At 40.4% G+C, this 18,987-nt stretch overlaps 1 protein-coding gene across 1 annotated transcript in view; it reads left to right on the forward strand.

Annotated features, from left to right (window-relative positions):
• The first annotated feature begins 902 nt into the window (after window positions 1–902).
• Window positions 903–18,987, forward strand: part of si:dkey-1d7.3 (transmembrane protein 132D) — a 59,121-nt gene continuing 41,036 nt past the window's right edge. Inside the window, exons 1-2 of the mRNA XM_022666513.2 lie at window positions 903–2,382; window positions 9,109–9,937. Coding sequence (XP_022522234.2) covers window positions 2,313–2,382; window positions 9,109–9,937 — 899 coding nt within the window. The 5' untranslated portion in view covers window positions 903–2,312. The remainder of the gene's footprint in view (window positions 2,383–9,108; window positions 9,938–18,987) is intronic.

The raw sequence follows: 18,987 nt of genomic DNA on the forward strand, positions 1-18,987 counted from the left end.
ACAATACATTTTCCAAAGGTTTATTCAATGTATTGTTATTATATTCAATTATATTTTTAAGTTTAAAGTGTAGTTTTTTCATTTTTCTGGTCCCGAAGTATAATATGGTTAATACATTCAGCATATTAATTAATAAACAAATAAAACAATTACAGTATTTGTATATATACACAGTATTTGTTTATTACACACAGTAGCAAGAATACAAATCCTACAGCCTGCTGTTAGCCAATCAAATCAGAGCTTTCAGAAAACAGGTGGGTTATAAACTGGGACTCTGCTTCTCTCCACTTGTTATGCTGCTCTGCTTGTTTTCTATTGGCTGCTGGTCACATGGCAGCAGAGCCGCGCTCAACCTGAACATCTGGCAGCTGCTGTGTGATCCTACTAAACTCTCAGAGTCTGCACATCTGTCTGCACACAGCAGCAGCTCACCGGACCGGACCAGACTTTACTGGGCTGTATCTGGACTTTACTGGGCTGTATCTGGCTGTAGTGGACTATACTGGACTTTATTGGGCTGTATTAGACTATAGAGAGCTGTACTGGGCTGTAGTGAACTGAGCTGTAGTAACCTGTACTGGGCTGTATTAGTCTGTACTGTGCTGTACTGGACTTTACTGGACCGGGCTGTATTAGACTGTACTGGGCTGTAGTGAACTGTACTGGGCTGTATTAGTCTGTACTGTGCTGTACTGGACTTTACTGGACCGGGCTGTATTAGACTGTACTGGGCTGTAGTGAACTGTACTGGGCTGTATTAGTCTGTACTGGGCTGTATTAGACTGTACTGGGCTGTATTAGTCTGTACTGGGCTGTATTAGACTGTACTGGGCTGTATTAGTCTGTACTGGGCTGTATTGGGCTGTATTGGGCTGTATTGGGCTGTAGTGAGCTGTAGTGAGCTGTACTGGGCTGTATTAGACTACTGGGCTGTATTAGTCTGTACTGGGCTGTAGTGAGCTGTACTGGGCTGTATTAGACTACTGGGCTGTATTAGTCTGTACTGGGCTGTAGTGAGCTGTACTGGGCTGTATTAGACTGTACTGGGCTGTATTAGTCTGTACTGGGCTGTAGTGAGCTGTACTGGGCTGTATTAGACTGTACTGGGCTGTATTAGTCTGTACTGGGCTGTAGTGAGCTGTACTGGGCTGTAGTGAGCTGTACTGGGCTGTAGTGAGCTGTACTGGGCTGTAGTGAGCTGTACTGGGCTGTATTAGACTGTACTGGGCTGTATTAGTCTGTACTGGGCTGTAGTGAGCTGTACTGGGCTGTATTAGTCTGTACTGGGCTGTAGTGAGCTGTACTGGGCTGTATTAGTCTGTACTGGGCTGTATTGGGCTGTACTGGGCTGTATTAGTCTGTACTGGGCTGTAGTGAGCTGTACTGGGCTGTATTAGACTGTACTGGGCTGTAGTGAGCTGTACTGGGCTGTATTAGACTGTACTGGGCTGTATTAGTCTGTACTGGGCTGTATTAGACTGTACTGGGCTGTATTAGTCTGTACTGGGCTGCATTAGTCTGTACTGGGCTGTATTAGTCTGTACTGGGCTGTAGTGAGCTGTACTGGGCTGTATTAGTCTGTACTGGGCTGTATTGGGCTGTATTGGGCTGTACTGGGCTGTATTAGTCTGTACTGGGCTGTAGTGAGCTGTACTGGGCTGTATTAGACTGTACTGGGCTGTAGTGAGCTGTACTGGGCTGTATTAGACTGTACTGGGCTGTATTAGTCTGTACTGGGCTGTAGTGAGCTGTACTGGGCTGTATTAGACTGTACTGGGCTGTATTAGTCTGTACTGGGCTGTATTAGACTGTACTGGGCTGTATTAGTCTGTACTGGGCTGCATTAGTCTGTACTGGGCTGTATTAGACTGTACTGGGCTGTATTAGACTGTACTGGGCTGGACTTTACTGGACTGGGCTGTACTAGACTGTACTGGGCTGTAGTCGGCTGTTGTGAACTGTACTGGGCTGTATTAGGCTGTATTAGACCATTATATACTGTACTGGGTTGTATAAGGCTCTACTGGACTGTACTGTGCTGTACTGGACTTTACTGGATTGGGCTGTACTGGGCTGCAGTGAACTGTACTGGTCTGTATTACACTGTACTGGGCTGCAGTGGTCTGTACTGGGTTTGAGGATGACCCTGTGCTGTTGTGGTCCGTAGACTCAATAGTGCTGAACTGGCAGTAATGGTGTTATTCTCTCTATAGGCTGCTCGTACTTTAGTTTAGCAGTAGTTTCTGTGTTTATCTGGGTTAAGACTTGGTGTGTGTGTGTGTGTGAGTGTGTGTGTTGAGGCTGCAGTGATGATACACACACAGCTGTTATCTAGTGCAGTTCTGCTGATGACCTTCTGTCTCTCTGCAGGATCACCAGGTAAGATTTTTCCTTTTTACTTATTTAGTTATATATATTAAATCAAGTTTAAAAGTTATCTACTATAACAATATTGTGATTTAGAGCATTTATTTGCAGGAAATGAGAAATGGCTGAAATAACAAAAAGATGCAGAGCTTTCAGACCTCAAATAATGCAAAGAAAACAAGTTCATATTCATAAAGTTTTAAGAGTTTAGAAATCAATATTTGGTGGAATAACCCTGATTTGTTTTTTATCACAGTTTTTTTCATGCATCTTGGTATCATGTTCTCCTCCACCAGTCTTACACACTGCTTTTGAGTAACTTTACGCTGCTTTACTCCTGGTGCAAAAAATCAAGCAGTTCAATCTTGATTACATTCCAGATGTTTTTAATTTGGTAAAATCAAAGAAACTCATTTTTTTGTCCAGAGCTGTACGATACATATGATGAAAACCTTACAAAGTTCAGTTCTAACACACCTGAGTCTATAGTGTTCTCAGGTCTCTGAAGGCCTTTAATCACCTGGATCAGGTGTTTGGTTAGATTAGAGGAGGAGGAATCCCTCTCAGGATGAGGAATGAGCAGTCTGGTGTTAAAGTATTCGTATGTATTTATAAGTACAGTGTCTATTTGCACTAAATGAAAATAGCACACTCTTAAAAACCTGGCTAGTTGCACTAAACCCGCCCAGTGAATAATGTGACTAAATCACACCAATGGAAATGTTGGTTTAATCTGCAATATTTAGCATTTTTTTATTGTTTTGGCAATTAGCTTTAAGCTAATACTTGGAAGAGTATTCTACCTCATTCATACTCACTCTGTTCTACCTAACTCTGCCTAGCTCTACCTCAATTTACATTATCCTGCCTCTCTCTACCTCACCTCCCTCTATATTGTGCTTCCTTACTCTACCTCACTCTACCTTCCTCTGCCTCTTTCTTCATTGTCCTACCTCACTCTACCTAGCTCCACCTCACTTTGCCTCACTCTATCTCACTATACATCCTCCTGCCTCACTCTGCCTCTCTCCACCTCCCTCTATATTGTTCTACCCAACTGCCTAGCTCTACCTCACTCCACCTTCCTTTGCCTCATTCTGGTTCACTCTTCCTGACTATATTATCCTGTCTCACTCTACATTGTTCTACCTCACCCCGTTTCACTCTACTTCTCTTCATCTCACTGTCATCCTGCCTCTCTCCATCTCCTTCTACACTGTTCTACCTCATGCTACCTAGCTATATCTCACTTTGCCTCAATCTACCTCCCTCTGCCTCCTTCTCTTTCACTCTACCCCTCTCAACCTCACTGTACAATACCCTGCCTCTCTCTACCTCACTCCACCTCCCTTTATAACGTTCTAACTAACTCTGTCTAGCTCTACCTCACTTTTGCCTCACTCTACCTTCTGCTAATTTACTTAGCCTCTCTCTACCTCACTTTGTCTCCAGCTCACTTTGCCTCACTTAAACTTTCTTTCTTTGTCTTCTTTTGTTTCACTCTAACCATTTCTACCTCATTATACATTATCCTGCCTCACTTTACCTCACTCTATATTGTTCTACCTAACTCTGCCTAGCTCTACCTCATTCTACCTCACTTTGCCTCAGTCTACCTTCCTTTGCCCCCTTCTGTTTCACTTTGCCTCTCTTTACCTCACTATATTATTCTACCCAACTCTGCTTCACTCTACCTCACTCTTCTTAGCCCCATCTTACTTTTCCTCACTCTACCTTCCTCTGCCTCTCTCTACCTCACTCTACCTCACTATACATTATCCTGCCTCTCACTACCTCTATACATCATCCTGCTTTGCTGTACCTCACTCTCCCTCTATATTGTTCCACCTAACTCTCCCCATCTCTACCTCACTCTATCTCCTTCTGTTTTACTCTACCTCTCTGTCTACTTTACAGTATCTCATCCTGCCTCGCTCTACCTCACTTTACCTCGAGTGCCTCCACAGTGTGCAGTGTGAGGAGCTCGGTCCGTTGCCGCGGGCGATAATACATTTCTGAGTTTACTGTTACTCATGATGTGATAAGCGCTCTTCTGATGTGTTTCTACATGAAACCTCTTCTCTCGAGAACCATAAAAATCGGATTTATTTTACAGCGTGAGTCTGGAGTTAAGTTAAACTGTATCTGGGGCCGTGGCTCGGGCCCCGTGGCTCGCTGTGCTGGTGTTAGGGTTTAGCTGGGGTTCGCTGGTGCGAGATGGTGAGATAGTGAGATGATAGTGGTTTATGTGCGGCTGGAGTTCACTCATGTCTGCACTAATGTGCTCGGACACTGTTGTGGCACCAGTTCATTACTCCCCTGCAGCTGCAGCCATTAACCTACTTTGAGTTGTGGCTTGTTTTTTATTTTTTTGCGCGGGATTTCCAGGAGTTGGGCAGAGATGGGATTTGTTTATTAGGTTGATAGTTTTTTATGGGCTGTGGAGTCGATAGGACGCCAGTAGGAAGGTTCATCAGACGGATTAGTGAGCTGAGAGTGAGGCGTACTGAAGTGTTGTTTAGAGATAACCTGTATAATAGAGAGGAGCTGTCTGTCCGCCGCTGATAAAGATTTTATGCAGTTTTTTCTCTCTCTATCTCTATCTCTCCGCCTGGGTCCGAAGGGGCATCTGGGTTCTTTTGCAGTCACCCTAAATTTAATATGCACGCTCGATAACATCCGTCCAGTAGGGAGCCGGCGCTGACTTTAGCGCTTACTGTGAAAACCTCATTAAAACGTGTTCTTTGTAAATGGGAACACTGGCTGGTGGGAGTCCATAGGTGCTTTTGGAGCGTGTTGAGTATTGGTTGGGTTCAAGAGGGTTGGGCGATATAGCTCTAAAATAATATCACAAAATTTCTGTGTGTTTTTCCTATGATGATATAACAAACATTGAAATTTTACATTGAAACACAACAAAAATAGAGTAATCTAACAACAAAAACCCAGCAGTGCAGCACATGTAGTGTGTGTAAACTGCAAACAAACAATTAAAGTTTAAATTACAATACATAATAAAATAGACTGCTTTCAAGAATATCACAAAATCACAATATAGAGCACTTACTATTTATTCTGTCAGTATTTTTGGTGATATTATTCGACACAATACGATAGACACCCCTACCAAAGACCCACAACCTTTAATGTTAATGAGGATGTGATTGCGAGTCACATGGGCGATCCTAGCCAGATGCTGCTGGTCACAATCATTACCACCCGCTGCACTGCCCATAGAGCTGGGTAATGTCTAATCATAACCAAATTAAAAATACTACTCTTTCTAAATACAATTAACACACTCCTGTGAGAATCAGCAGCCAATCACAGCACAGCCTACTCTCAACCGGAAACCACCGTCCATCTCAAGTACTGAGGAGCTGACCCAGCACCGAGTGCCAATCCATATCTGTGCATACAGTCATATTTTCTTTTTTTTTTTGTTTTGTTTGATTTTAGAAAAAAATTAACAAAATTGTATTAAATTATATATGAAAATTAGCAGTTATAATTTCAATAAATAAAGGTTATCATTTCAGAAATTTCTATAAATATTTCTAGATTTCACAGGTAAAACGTCTTGCTCCTGCACACACACACACATACTATACACACACACCCTATATAAACACTATACACACACACACTATACAAACACACCCACACTACAGACACACTATACACACACACCCTATATCAACACTTACTATATACACACTCACTATACACTAAAAAGACACACTATACATACAGCCTATATACACACACACCACATACTATACAAACACACTATACACAAACACACACACCCTATATAAACACTATACACACACTCACTATACACCATATATACTATAAACACTTACTATACACACACACTATACAAACACACCCACACTATAGACACACTATACACACACACACTATACACACAAACCCTATATCAACACTTACTATATACACCCACTCACTATACACTAAAAAGACACACTATACATACAGCCTATATATACACACACACCACATACTATACACACACACTATACACAAACACACACACCCTATATAAACACTATACACACACTCACTATACACTATATATACTATAAACACTTACTATACACACACACTATACAAACACACCCACACTATAGACACACTATACACACACACACTATACACACAAACCCTATATCAACACTTACTATATACACCCACTCACTATACACTAAAAAGACACACTATACATACAGCCTATATACACACACACACCACATACTATACACACACACTATACACAAACACACACACCCTATATAAACACTATACACACACTCACTATACACTATATATACTATAAACACTTACTATACACACACACTATACAAACACACCCACACTATAGACACACTATACACACACACACTATACACACAAACCCTATATCAACACTTACTATATACACCCACTCACTATACACTAAAAAGACACACTATACATACAGCCTATATATACACACACACCACATACTATACACACACACTATACACAAACACACACACCCTATATAAACACTATACACACACTCACTATACACTATATATACTATAAACACTTACTATACACACACACACTATACAAACACACCCACACTAGACACACAAACCCTATATCAACACTTACTATATACACCCACTCACTATACACTAAAAATACACACGATACATACATCCTATACACACACACACACCCTATACACACTACATACTATACACACACACACTATACACTATATATGCTATAAACACTTACTATATATATATACACACACACACACACCCACTATACACTAGACACACTATACATACACCCTATATACACACACTACATACTATACACACACACTATAAAGACACACTATACAGTCAGCCTATATAAACACACCCTATACACTATATATACTATAAACACTTACTATATACACACACACTATACAAACACACCCACACTATACACACACACACACTATATAAACACTTACTATATACACACACCCACTATACACTATAAAGACACACTATACATACAGCCTATATACACACACCCTATATGCACACACACTATACACACACTATCAGTATCTGCTGTGTGAGGGTGTAAGAGCGTATATTAACATTAGCTCAGAGAGGAGAGGCAGGAAAACAGTCCCAAACGTTCTGATCAGGTGTTCAGGTGATCAGGTGTCCAGGTTGTTCAGACAAGCAACTTATCAAACCCCTGCTCTGAAGGAGACGTTTAACCTTTCCCTTCCGACAGGCGTCAGACCAGCGCCGACTGCAGCAGAGCAGCGTGGGAAATTGGAGGCTGATCTGACCACGCTGCTCATGTTCTGTAGCAGTTTATCAAAAACCAACGCATGTTTCATACCGATTCACCAAACACACACACACACACACACACACACACACACACCCTGATCAAGTGTAACATCACCTCAGCCACAGGTTCCTACAGCCTTCTCACTCTGACTTTACTTTATCTACAGAGTGTGCAGGTACAAAATAGAATATCATTGAAAATTTAGAATGTAAAACTTATATATTATATAGATGTATTAAACACAGATTGATCTATTTTAAGCGTTTATTTATTTTATTGTTGATGATTATGGCTTACAGACAATAAATACCCCAAAATCAGAGTCTCAGAAAACTACAAAAAAATACAATAAGATCAATTGGTAATTTTGGAAGTGGGCAGTGTGCCAAGTCCTGCTGGAAAATGAAATCCAAAAAAAAGTTGTCAGTAGCAGAGGGAAGCTGTAAGATATGAAGTGCTGTAAGATTTTGTGGGAAAACAAAACTGCACTGACTTTAGACTTGATAATAAAACACAGTGGATCAACACCAGCAGATGACAGACATGACTCTCCAAACCATCACTGATTGGTGGAAACTTCACACTAGACCTCAAGCAGTTTGGACTCACACAGTCTCTCTCTCTTTCATTTGCGGTTTCTCTTTTCATTGCGCAGTCTCTCTCTCTCTCTTATTTGCATTGTCTCTCTTATTCGCGCTCTCTCTCGCATTTGTACGTTCTCACCATCTCTCATTCATGCTCTCTCTTTTATTTGTACTGTCTCCCTCATTCAAGCTTTCTTTCTCATTTACGCTGTCTCTCTCTATTATTTGCACTCTCTATCTCTCTCATTTGTGCTTTCTCTCCTATTCGCGCAGTCTCTCTCTCACTGTCCCTCTATCTCTCTCCTATTCACACAGTCTCTCTCTCTCTCATTCGCACTGTCTCTCTCTCATTCGCACTTTCCCTCTATCTCTCTCCTATTCACACAGTCTCTCTCTCTCTCTCATTCACACTTTCCCTCTATCTCTCTCCTTTTTGTGCAGTATCTCTCTCTCATTTGCACTGTCCCTCTCTCTCTCTTTTTCACACTTTCCCAGTCTCTCTCTCTCATTCGCGCCGTCTCTCTCTTGCTCTGTCTCTCACTGATTTCCAGACCACCACCCCATCAGTGTAGATGTATTCAGTTTTTTGGGTGGATCTGGACTGTGGGAATACAACACGTGATATAAAATGACACTAAAAAGTCTCCTTAAATCCTCAATGTATAAATAAAATGATCAATTAAGTGATATGATTGATTGCTCAGTGTGTATTAAACATTATTATTATTTTTTTTTTCAGTTTATGTCATCTAATTTCACTCTTATTCTCTTACAGGACTGAAGGCTGAACAGTCCTCTGATGGACCGAAGACCCTCTATCCTGAAACCTCTCCAGAACTGACCTATCAGATCCTGAACGCTGATCACCTGTTCCTGAGGGACAGCAGGCAGGTTCTGAAAGCTGATATCCAGCGTTCCCAGAAGCAGAGCTTCATCCTGACTGGTGTTACTGGGCAGCCGGCCATCAACGTCAGCTATGGGCCCATGTCTGTGGAGCAGGTCATCCCCTCGGAGCTGTACAGCGCCGGCCCCGGGGTCCGGGCCTTCATACTGGCCCGGCAGGTCCGTTCCTCAGCGCCCGTCATTCGGCTGCTGTTCTACGCCGCCGGTGGGGCGGATGCAGCGAGGGACACGGCGGATCCGGTCGGCTACATCTGCGTTACCGCTCACGCTTTCTGGGCCATGCTGGAGATACGAGGTACCTGCTCTATACCTGCCAACGGAGGATTCTGCCTGGTGCACCTGAAGCCGGAGCCGGCGTGGTTCAGCCCGGGCGGTACCAGGTCCAGCAGAGAGCAGAGAGGAGACACCAGAGGAACCATCGCAGAACTTTACTACCAGACCAGACCCAGTCCCTCCAGCCAGTGCGTCGCTCAGGACAGCAACCAGTGGAAGAGCGAGGATCAGGAGTTCGGCCCAAACATGAAGAAAATCGGTAACGTCAACCTCCTGCGTTCTCCTCCGGGGAACCCCACGTTCACCCGGCTGCGTCTGGGCGGAACCGTGATCGTCCAGACGTCTTCTAAACCTCTGAAGAACTCAGACACGGCCACCTTCTATGTCTTCCTCTCCAGCACCTCACCTGTAGACCACTTTATACTCAGGTGAGTGCTCTAAACGAGGGGTGTGTCCTATCGTATCTGTATCATACACAGTAATACTGTTGGGGCTGGGGATCGAAATTCGATAGCAAAAAGACCAAAGAGACACCGAATAAAAGGTCTATATATAAAAAAATTAAAAATAAACTTTTTGGTGACCATTTTCGATACTTTGCATGAAACGCAGATAAAGTGGTAAACAAAACCGCAACGGCACACGCAAACGAAGAGAGCGCACGCAGAAACGCGGATCATTCAAAATGTCAACACACTGTCGCTGTGCTGAACTCTCTCGGGCGCTCAATTCGTCTATCTTTTTTCTCTTATTCGCACTCTCACTTTCATTCACGCAGTCTCATTCGCGCTGTCTCTCTCTCTCTCACACTTTCTCACTACATATGTTTCATTCACGCTGTGTCTCGCTCTCATTTGTGCTTTCTTTCATTCGTGCTGTCTCTCTCTCATTAACATTTTCTCTCTCTCATGTGGGCTGTCTCTCTCATTCGTGCTTTCTTGCTATATCTTTCATTTGCGCTGTTTCTCTGTCATTTGTGCTGTCTCAGTCTCATTCATGCTTTCTCTCTCTCATTCGCGCTGTCTATCTCTTATTTGTGCCGTCTCTTGCTGTTTTCTTTCTCGTTCGCGCTCCCTTTCATTCTTACTTTCTCACTCTCTCTCTCTCTCATTTGTGCTGTCTCGCTCTGACTCGTTTGCGCTGTCTCTCTTTCGTGCTTTCTCGCTATATTTTTCATTTGCGCCGTTTCTCTGTCATTTGTGCTTTCTCTCTCTCATTCATACGGTCTTTCTCTCATTCACTCCATCTCTCTCTCATTCACGCTGTCTCTCTCATTCGTGCTGTCTCTCTGTCATTCGTGCTGTCTATCTCGTTTGTGCAGTCTCTCGCTGTTTTCTTTCTGATTCGCACTCATTTTCTTTTCATTCACACTTTCTCTCCCTCACTTTCATTTGTGCTGTCTCGCTCTCCCTCATTCATGCTGTCTCATTCTCACTGTCTATCTCTTGTTTGTGCAGTCTCTCGCTGTTTTCTCTCATTCGCACGGACTCATTTGCGCTGTCTCTTTTGTGCTTTCTCGCTATATCTTTTACTTGTGCTGTCTCTCTCTCTCATTCGTGCTGTCTCTTATTTGTGCTGTCTCTCGCTGTTTTCTCTCTCATTCAGGCTCTCTTCATTCACAGTTTCTCTCTCTCATTTGCGCTGTCTTGCTCTCTCTCTCATTCACTTTCTCTTTCATTCGCACTGTCTCTCTGACTCATTTGCGCTGTCTCTCGCTTTCGTGCTTTCTCGCTATATCTTTCATTTGTGCTTTCACTCTTATTCATGCTCTCTCTTTCTCTATCTCTCTCTCTCATTCATGCTGTCTTTCTCTCATTCACACCATCTTTTTCTCTCATTCGTGCTCTCTCTCATTTGCGCCGTCTCTCTTTTCTCTCTCTCATTCATGCTGTCTGTCTCACTTATTTCCAGAACACCACGCCCATCAGTGTAGATACATTCAGAAGCACTGTTGCTGTTTAAACGAGGCAGGAGGAAGGAGTGGAATTAGACTGTTGGTGGTGTATAAGATAGCAATGAGCATCACGATGCACCTTGCAGCGAGTGTAAGACAGGTCCCTATGTTACATTTTTTGTTCTCTTTACAATGACTCCCAATAAAACACTTTTAAATGGAGTTAAATAGAGAGTTAAAGACAGTAGCGAGTCAGGGATGAGCTCCTGTAGAGTTCTGGCTGCCCGGTGTTTCGGTGTTTGATGTTTACGGCATTGATCTGCTGCTACATGCTGGTCTAAATCCACCTTTAATAAACTATTTAGAAATAGGATTTATCTTGTTGGGGATTATCAGATTTTCTCTGAAGATATTACAATTACCAGCTGCTTTTTCCCAGAGGGGTATTTTTGGTCAGGCCAAAATAGGATCATTGTGCAGGAGGTGAAGCAGGGATTTAGACAGCGGTGTCCTGCAGTGTGTGTGTGTGTGTACCTGAAAACACTCCTAAAGGTTGGGTCTCAACACACGTTCCACTTTCTAGCTGGGAGAATTCAGTGTTTTTATCCTGTACCAGATTACAGAGACATAATAACACACTGCCAGCTCTATTCATTTTTCCAGCTGAAGGAGTTTCAAAGCTATTCTTCCATAAATAGAGAAATAATGGGGAAATGATTTGCTGGCGTTCGTTTTTTAACGTTCTGTTATTTGTGTGTGTGTGTGTGTGTTTGTGTGTGTGTGTGGGTTTCTCCCCATAAATAATGCATCGACTTAATGGAGCAAGAAAGCAAATACCTAATAACTACTTGACTCCTTTGGGCTGAGATGAACTTATTATTACAGAAGAAGCTCCGTCTGGCAGAAACACACAGAGATATCTGCTCTACAGAGTCCCAACCCACAGCCGCAGACGCCCAGCGCTTATCCACACACTAATTATTTACTTTTCACTGAGAAAAACTCTGTTTATAGTAGGGCTGCACAATACACACACACTCAGAAATGCAATATGTGTCATTGAGTCGCGTTTCCACATATATTTTACGACATATATGAAATACCCATAATATCAAGTGTATATTTAAAAATTAACAGAGATATATATATATATATATATATATATATATATATATATATATATATATATATATATATATATATATGTAATCCATAACCACACATTTTATGGGCAAAGTATGCAAAATATATGGTTTCAGCATCAATACTGCAATATACTGCAATATACACGTGTGCAATAGTTTTTTGCAATGTTAAATTACATACAACTTTCTTGCTGCTTGATACAAAGACAAATTATTTTTTTTCCTCTCTCCATTCACGCTTTCTCTCTCTCTTTTATATGGGTTTTTTCTCTCATACATGCTTTCTCTTTCTTTAGGGCTTTCTCTCTCAATTGTGCTCTCACTTTTTCTCTCACTCTTTCTCTCATTTGTACTCTCTCTCTCTCTTTCATTTGTGCTGTCTTTTTTTCTCTCAATTCAATTATCTATTTCTCTCTCTTTCTCCCATTTGCACTCTCTCTCTCTCTCATTTGCACTGTCTTTCTCTCTCAATTCAATTCTCTCACTCTTTCTCTCATTCACACTTTCTTTCCCTCTCTCATTCGTGCATTCTCTTTCCCTCTCTCATTCGTGCATTCTCTCTCTCTCTCATTCACACTTTCTCTCCCTCTGTCTCATTCATGCATTCTCTCTCTCTTTCTCTCATTTGCACTCTCTCCCTCATTTGCACTGTCTTTCGTCTCTCTCAATTTGATTCTCACTCTCTTTCTCTCAGTCACACTTTCTCGCTCTCTCATTCGTGCATTCTCTTTTCTCTCATTTGCACTGTCTCTCTCTCTTTCAAGTCAATTCTCTCTTTCTCTCTCATTTGCACTGTCTTTCTTTCTCTCAATTCGATTCTCTCTCTCTCCCCTCCCAATTTGTTTTTCTCTCTCTATTTCCTTCTCATTTGTGCATTCTCTTACTTGCTCCCTCTCAATTCATTTTTCTCTCTTCCTCATTTGCACTTTTTCTCTTTCTCTCTCCCTCAATTCGTTTTTCTTTCTCTTTTTCACACTTTCTCTCTCTCATTAGTGCTCTCTCTCTTTCTCTCTCTGGCTCATTTCCAGTCCACCACGCCCATCGGCGCAGATGTATTCAGAAGCACTGTTGCTATTTAAACTATGCACTAGGAAGGAATTATAATATATAAACTGTTGGCGAGGTGTAAGATAGCAATGAGCATCACGATGCACCTTGTATCATTTTGTATCATCTTATATCAGCTATGTATCATTTTCTTTGCACTTTTTTCACAATTACAGTACTTGATAGTTTGTGACGGTCGGTCTATCACCAAAACAATCCCAATCCCTGTCTGGAAGTGAAGGCCTGGAGGTTTAGCGACGGCGGTTTGAGGCGAGGGTTATATATGGAGCAGTATATTTTATATCTCCTCGACCCTTCAGCAGATCCGTCCTGCTGTCTATCCTCAGTCCTGTCAGACGGACGGGGTTAAGCCGGAGTGGAGACCAGTTTGGCGGAGAGATTGATTTTATCCTGGGAAAACTCTCTGCCCCACTTCACTTCCCTCTGTAAGATTGAGTTCAGACCCCCGGGGTTATGGCGGGTAATCCCAGCACTGATTGAAAATTAGTAGAGTTGTTAACTCTTTGGAGGCCGATCTATTATCTATCTGGGACAGCGGCGTTCACTGGGCTGTACCATAATGTGTCTGTTGGTTGGTGCAACAGATTGATTGATTATTATATATATTTTTATATATTTTTTTTATTTAAGTGTTAATAATAGAGGTGTGAAAGAAAGGGCATCTTACGAAACGTTGTCCATGAAAACAGTTCATATCCTGATAGTGTGATTCTGTGCTACATAACTGCTTTAGAGATTTATGCAGCTTGATACATGGCATGTCAGTGTGTCTTTGCTATCATAACGACGGGAAAAGTACACCTTGTGTCTCAAAAATTCTCTTAATTAATCATGGGTATGGTTAATTTTGGGCGTAACGTGAAACAAACCAATCAGAGTGTCTCTTGCTCATCATTCCCTTTATTAAGAGTCAGGTGAGCTCTGACTGAACTTGGTGTATTGCTATTGTAACGGTGCAGCTACCTGGACGTACCCAACCAGCGCTTCTCAGTAGAGGAAACTGAGCCGCCTGGTTATGTTCATTCATTTTGTTTATTGTTGATGTAAAAGTTTGAGTAAATCTGTATTGGAATTATATCTCATAATGCAAAATAACATTGATAATTTCATATTTGTTCATTTTTTATTTATTTAATTCAATTACACCTAACTGTGTAAATATATTTAATAGAGGTGGAACTAAATACTGATATCGCATCATATTGTATAGTTTTGTTTCAGAGTGTCTCTTGCTCATCATTCCCTTTATTAAGAGTCAGGTGAGCTCCGACTGAACTTTGGTGGATTGCTATTTTAACGGTGCAGCTACCTGGACGTGTCCAACAAATGCTTCTCTTAAAGCAGAGGAAACTGAGCTGCTGGTTGACGCTGTGAAGGAGCTCCAGCAGCTCATTTACGGGAACAGCAATGTTATTTTATTTACTATTCTGTTTATTGTTGATGTAAAAGTTGGGTTTGTGCACTGCTCTTGCCAAGATAGCGATGAACGTCTGACTGTTGGCATCTGTCTAGGTTGTATTCAGTCAGTGGAGCTCCTGTGTTTTCTGTTGTCAAGATAGAGATGGCAATACTCCAGAAATGTACCTGAACACACCTCATTTCCAGAACACCACGCCCATCAGTGTAGATATATTCAGGAGCTCTGCTGCTGTTTAAACCAGGCAGGAGGAAGGAGGGAAAATAGACGGGGTTGACGGGGTGTAAGATAGCGATGAGCATTACGACGCACCTTGTGCATGTGCAAAAAAATAGGTCCCAGAGACAGAGAATGATACAAAGAGAGAGGGAGGCTGAGAGATGAAGTGAGGGATGGAGAGAGAGAGAGAGAGAGATCTGTATACGTGGCCTATTTTCAGCATGTCTAGAGAACAGCCACTGTATGCATAAGTAGAGAAACTGTAGAGCATCATCTGGAATAAATCTCTGAGAGAATTCAACAAACATTATCGGTAACACTTTATTTTAAGGAACACAAATTAGGCAATTATTAATGTCTTATTATTTGCTTAATAAAGCCTTAGTTAGACATTTGTAAATTATTTATTCACTACTTATTAGGCTTTTTTCTGTGTTATTGGTGCTTAATTAGGTGTCTATTATGTGGAAATGATTAATAACTGCTGTATTAGTTCTTATAGTGCACAATAAACAGTTATATTAGCACCCTGTTAAGCAGATTAGATTATTAAGCATTAAATAACATTAGATAATTCTACATGTTATTAGTGTTATTATAATTGGCAGCAGTTTGAGTTTATCTATGTGAGTTTGATAAGGTTATGGCTGTGCTGGAGTTTATTATAAAAGAGTTAATAAAGGCTTAATAAGAGCTTAATAAGTCACTAATAGACCAAGATGTGCACCATATTCTAAAGTGAGGTTCTGTTCATCACTAACTAGACATTAAAAAGAACTGTGTGTTGGACCTTACATGTACAGAAGTTGTAAGAAGTCAAAAATGCAATTGTTCTAATGAAATAACAGAAAATACATTTTAGCACATTTATTCTCTATTGAATTCAAGCAGTTTTATTTATAGGTTAGATGTAACATAACTGTTTATTGTGTGCTATAAGAACTAATACAGCCAGCATTAATCATTTCCACATAATAGACCCCTAATTAAGCACCAATAACACTTATAACACAGAATAAAGCCTAATAAGTAGTGAATAAATCATCTACAAATGTCTAATTAAGGCTTTATTAAGTAAATAATAAGACATTAAGAAGCGCCTAATTTTAGTATAGTTTTTTTAGTGATACATAATCAATACGTCATCAAATGTAGGTTTTATTTTTTGTTGAAACAAACAGTCTAAACACTTAAATCTAAAGACTTAAATCTTCTTTATTACTCCATGTGGTGGCCTAGTAATTCAATTGATGGAGTTAAGAAACCTGCTTTTTTATTTTTTTATTCTCACAATGCCCACAGTACCTAAAACTCTGTATAATTACTAGTAAATAATAAAAGCAAAAAAAAAAAAAAAAAAAATAGAAAATAGAAAAACCTGTGGTGAAGAATATTGGTCATGAAATTATGTAATTCTGACAAAAATTCATCAATTAATCCATAATGCTTTTAAGTATCGTAGAGAATTGACTTGGAATACATGAACAAGGTCAGTTTTCTCTGCTAAAAAAAGTGTTAGACACATCCCGGTAGCTGCACTGTTAAAATAGCAATCCGCCATATTTAGAGTGGACCTGGTTCTTAAAGGGAATGATGAGCTCTTAAAGTGACACTCTGGTTTATTTCACATTACACCCAAAATTAAACACACCCATGAATAGTTTAGAAAATTAGTACATGCATTTTGCGCATTTTGGTGTATTTTTCCCGTCGTTATGACAGCAAAGACACTCTGACACCCTAAATCCAGCTGTCTGCATCTCCATATATGCAAACCATCACTGATTGGTGGAAACTTCACACTAGACCTCGAGCAGTTTGGACTGTGTGTCTCTCCACTCTTCCTCCAGACTCTGCTCCCTTAATTTACTTTAAATGAAATGTAAAATGTACTGATGATCAGTGATGGTTTGGAGAGTCATGTCTGTCATCTGCTGGTGTTGATCCACTGTGTTTTATTATCAAGTCTAAAGTCAGTGCAGTTTTGTTTTCCCACAAAATCTTACAGCACTTCATATCTTACAGCTTCCCTCTGCTGTTAACAACTTTTACAAAGATGCAGATTTTATTTTCCAGCAGGACTTGGCACACTGCCCACACTGCCAAAAGTACCAATTGATCTTATTATATAATATTCAAATTTTCTGAGACACTGATTTTTGGGATTTGTAATACATCTATATAATATATGAGTTTTTATTTCATTTAGGCTCTTCAGGTCCAGTCAATAATGCACATTTTGTTGTACTTTTCCCGTCGTTATGACAGCAAAGACACACTGACACCCTAAATCCAGCTGTGGAAGGCGAGTTGTGTTGGCCGGGTTTATGCTGATGAAGTGAACAGCGGTTGATTGTGAGCGGCTGTGGCAGGATGCAGTAATTGTGTGGATGATGTAATAATTATAAGCAGTGCTGTAAGGTCCAGCTGTAATCCTGATTTATTATGATTGTGATTTTTCTGGGCTCTGTGCTGCAGAAGGACGAGGAGAGAGAGAGAGAGAGAGACGGTTAGCGTGGGCTGATTCGAGCTGCTATCATGAATTACAGCTGATTACTCTCCTAATCCCGTTTCTGCTCTAATACTGAATAAACAGCCCATCGCTTGTATTTACCACTGATGGGTTCTGGTAAATAATCGGCATAATGCAATGATTATTTACTGCTTTGGGGATTAATAAAGCATTAATAAATGGCTGAGAACACTGTGAAGCATTTACTACGCCAGCTAAATACTAAATACAGCCCTGACACATTTATTCACACGATATATATATATATACAGTTGCAGTTCCAAAAGGCTTGAAATCGCCTGTTTAAATGATATATACTAGTGCATCTCAAGCAAAAAATAGAATATCAATGAAAATGTTGTTGATTATTAATTATGACTTACAGCCACTGAAAAAACAAAACAAAAATCAGTGTCTCAGAGAAGTAGAATACAGTATTATATAATAAGACCAATTGGTACTTTTGGCAGTGTGGGCAATGTGCCAAATCCTGCTGGAAAATGAAATCCGCATCTCCATAAGTGAAAACCAGCAGTTTGGACTGTGTGTCTCTCCACTCTTCCTCCAGACTCTGCTCCCTTGACTTTACTTTACATTAAATGTAAAATTATTTATTACCAGGTCTAAAGTGCAGTTTTGTTTTCCCACAAAATCTTACAGCACTTCATATCTTACAGCTTCCCTCTGCTACTGACAACTTTTATAGAGATGCGGATTTCATTTTCCAGCAGGACTCGGCACACTGCCCACACTGAGCACCAATAGTACCAATTGATTTTATTATATAATATTCTAATTTTCTGAGACACTGAATTTTGTGATTTCATTAGCTGTGAGTCATAATCAATAATCATCAACAATAAAATGAATAAACGCTTAAAATAGATCACTCTGTGTTTAATACACACATAAAATATATGAATTTTACATTTTGAACCAAATTAACTGAAAAAGTAACTTTTCAATGATATTCTTTTTTTTTTTCCTTTTAAGCACTTCAGGTCCAGTCAATAATTGAAAATTATAGAAATTGCAGAAAAATTTAATGCTACACATTTAAACTAAAATAAAATAAAAAAATTATATATGTTATAAAAAATAAATAAAAGTTTGTTAATAGATTACAGCTGGTCCGTAGTATTCGAAATACACTGAGATTTGGAAATGCTCTACTGCAGCATTTACACACTTACAGCACATTCACACTTTCATCATCATAGATA

The sequence above is a fragment of the Astyanax mexicanus genome, chromosome 17, assembly GCF_023375975.1.
Source record: "Astyanax mexicanus isolate ESR-SI-001 chromosome 17, AstMex3_surface, whole genome shotgun sequence".
Lineage (NCBI taxonomy): Eukaryota > Metazoa > Chordata > Actinopteri > Characiformes > Acestrorhamphidae > Astyanax > Astyanax mexicanus.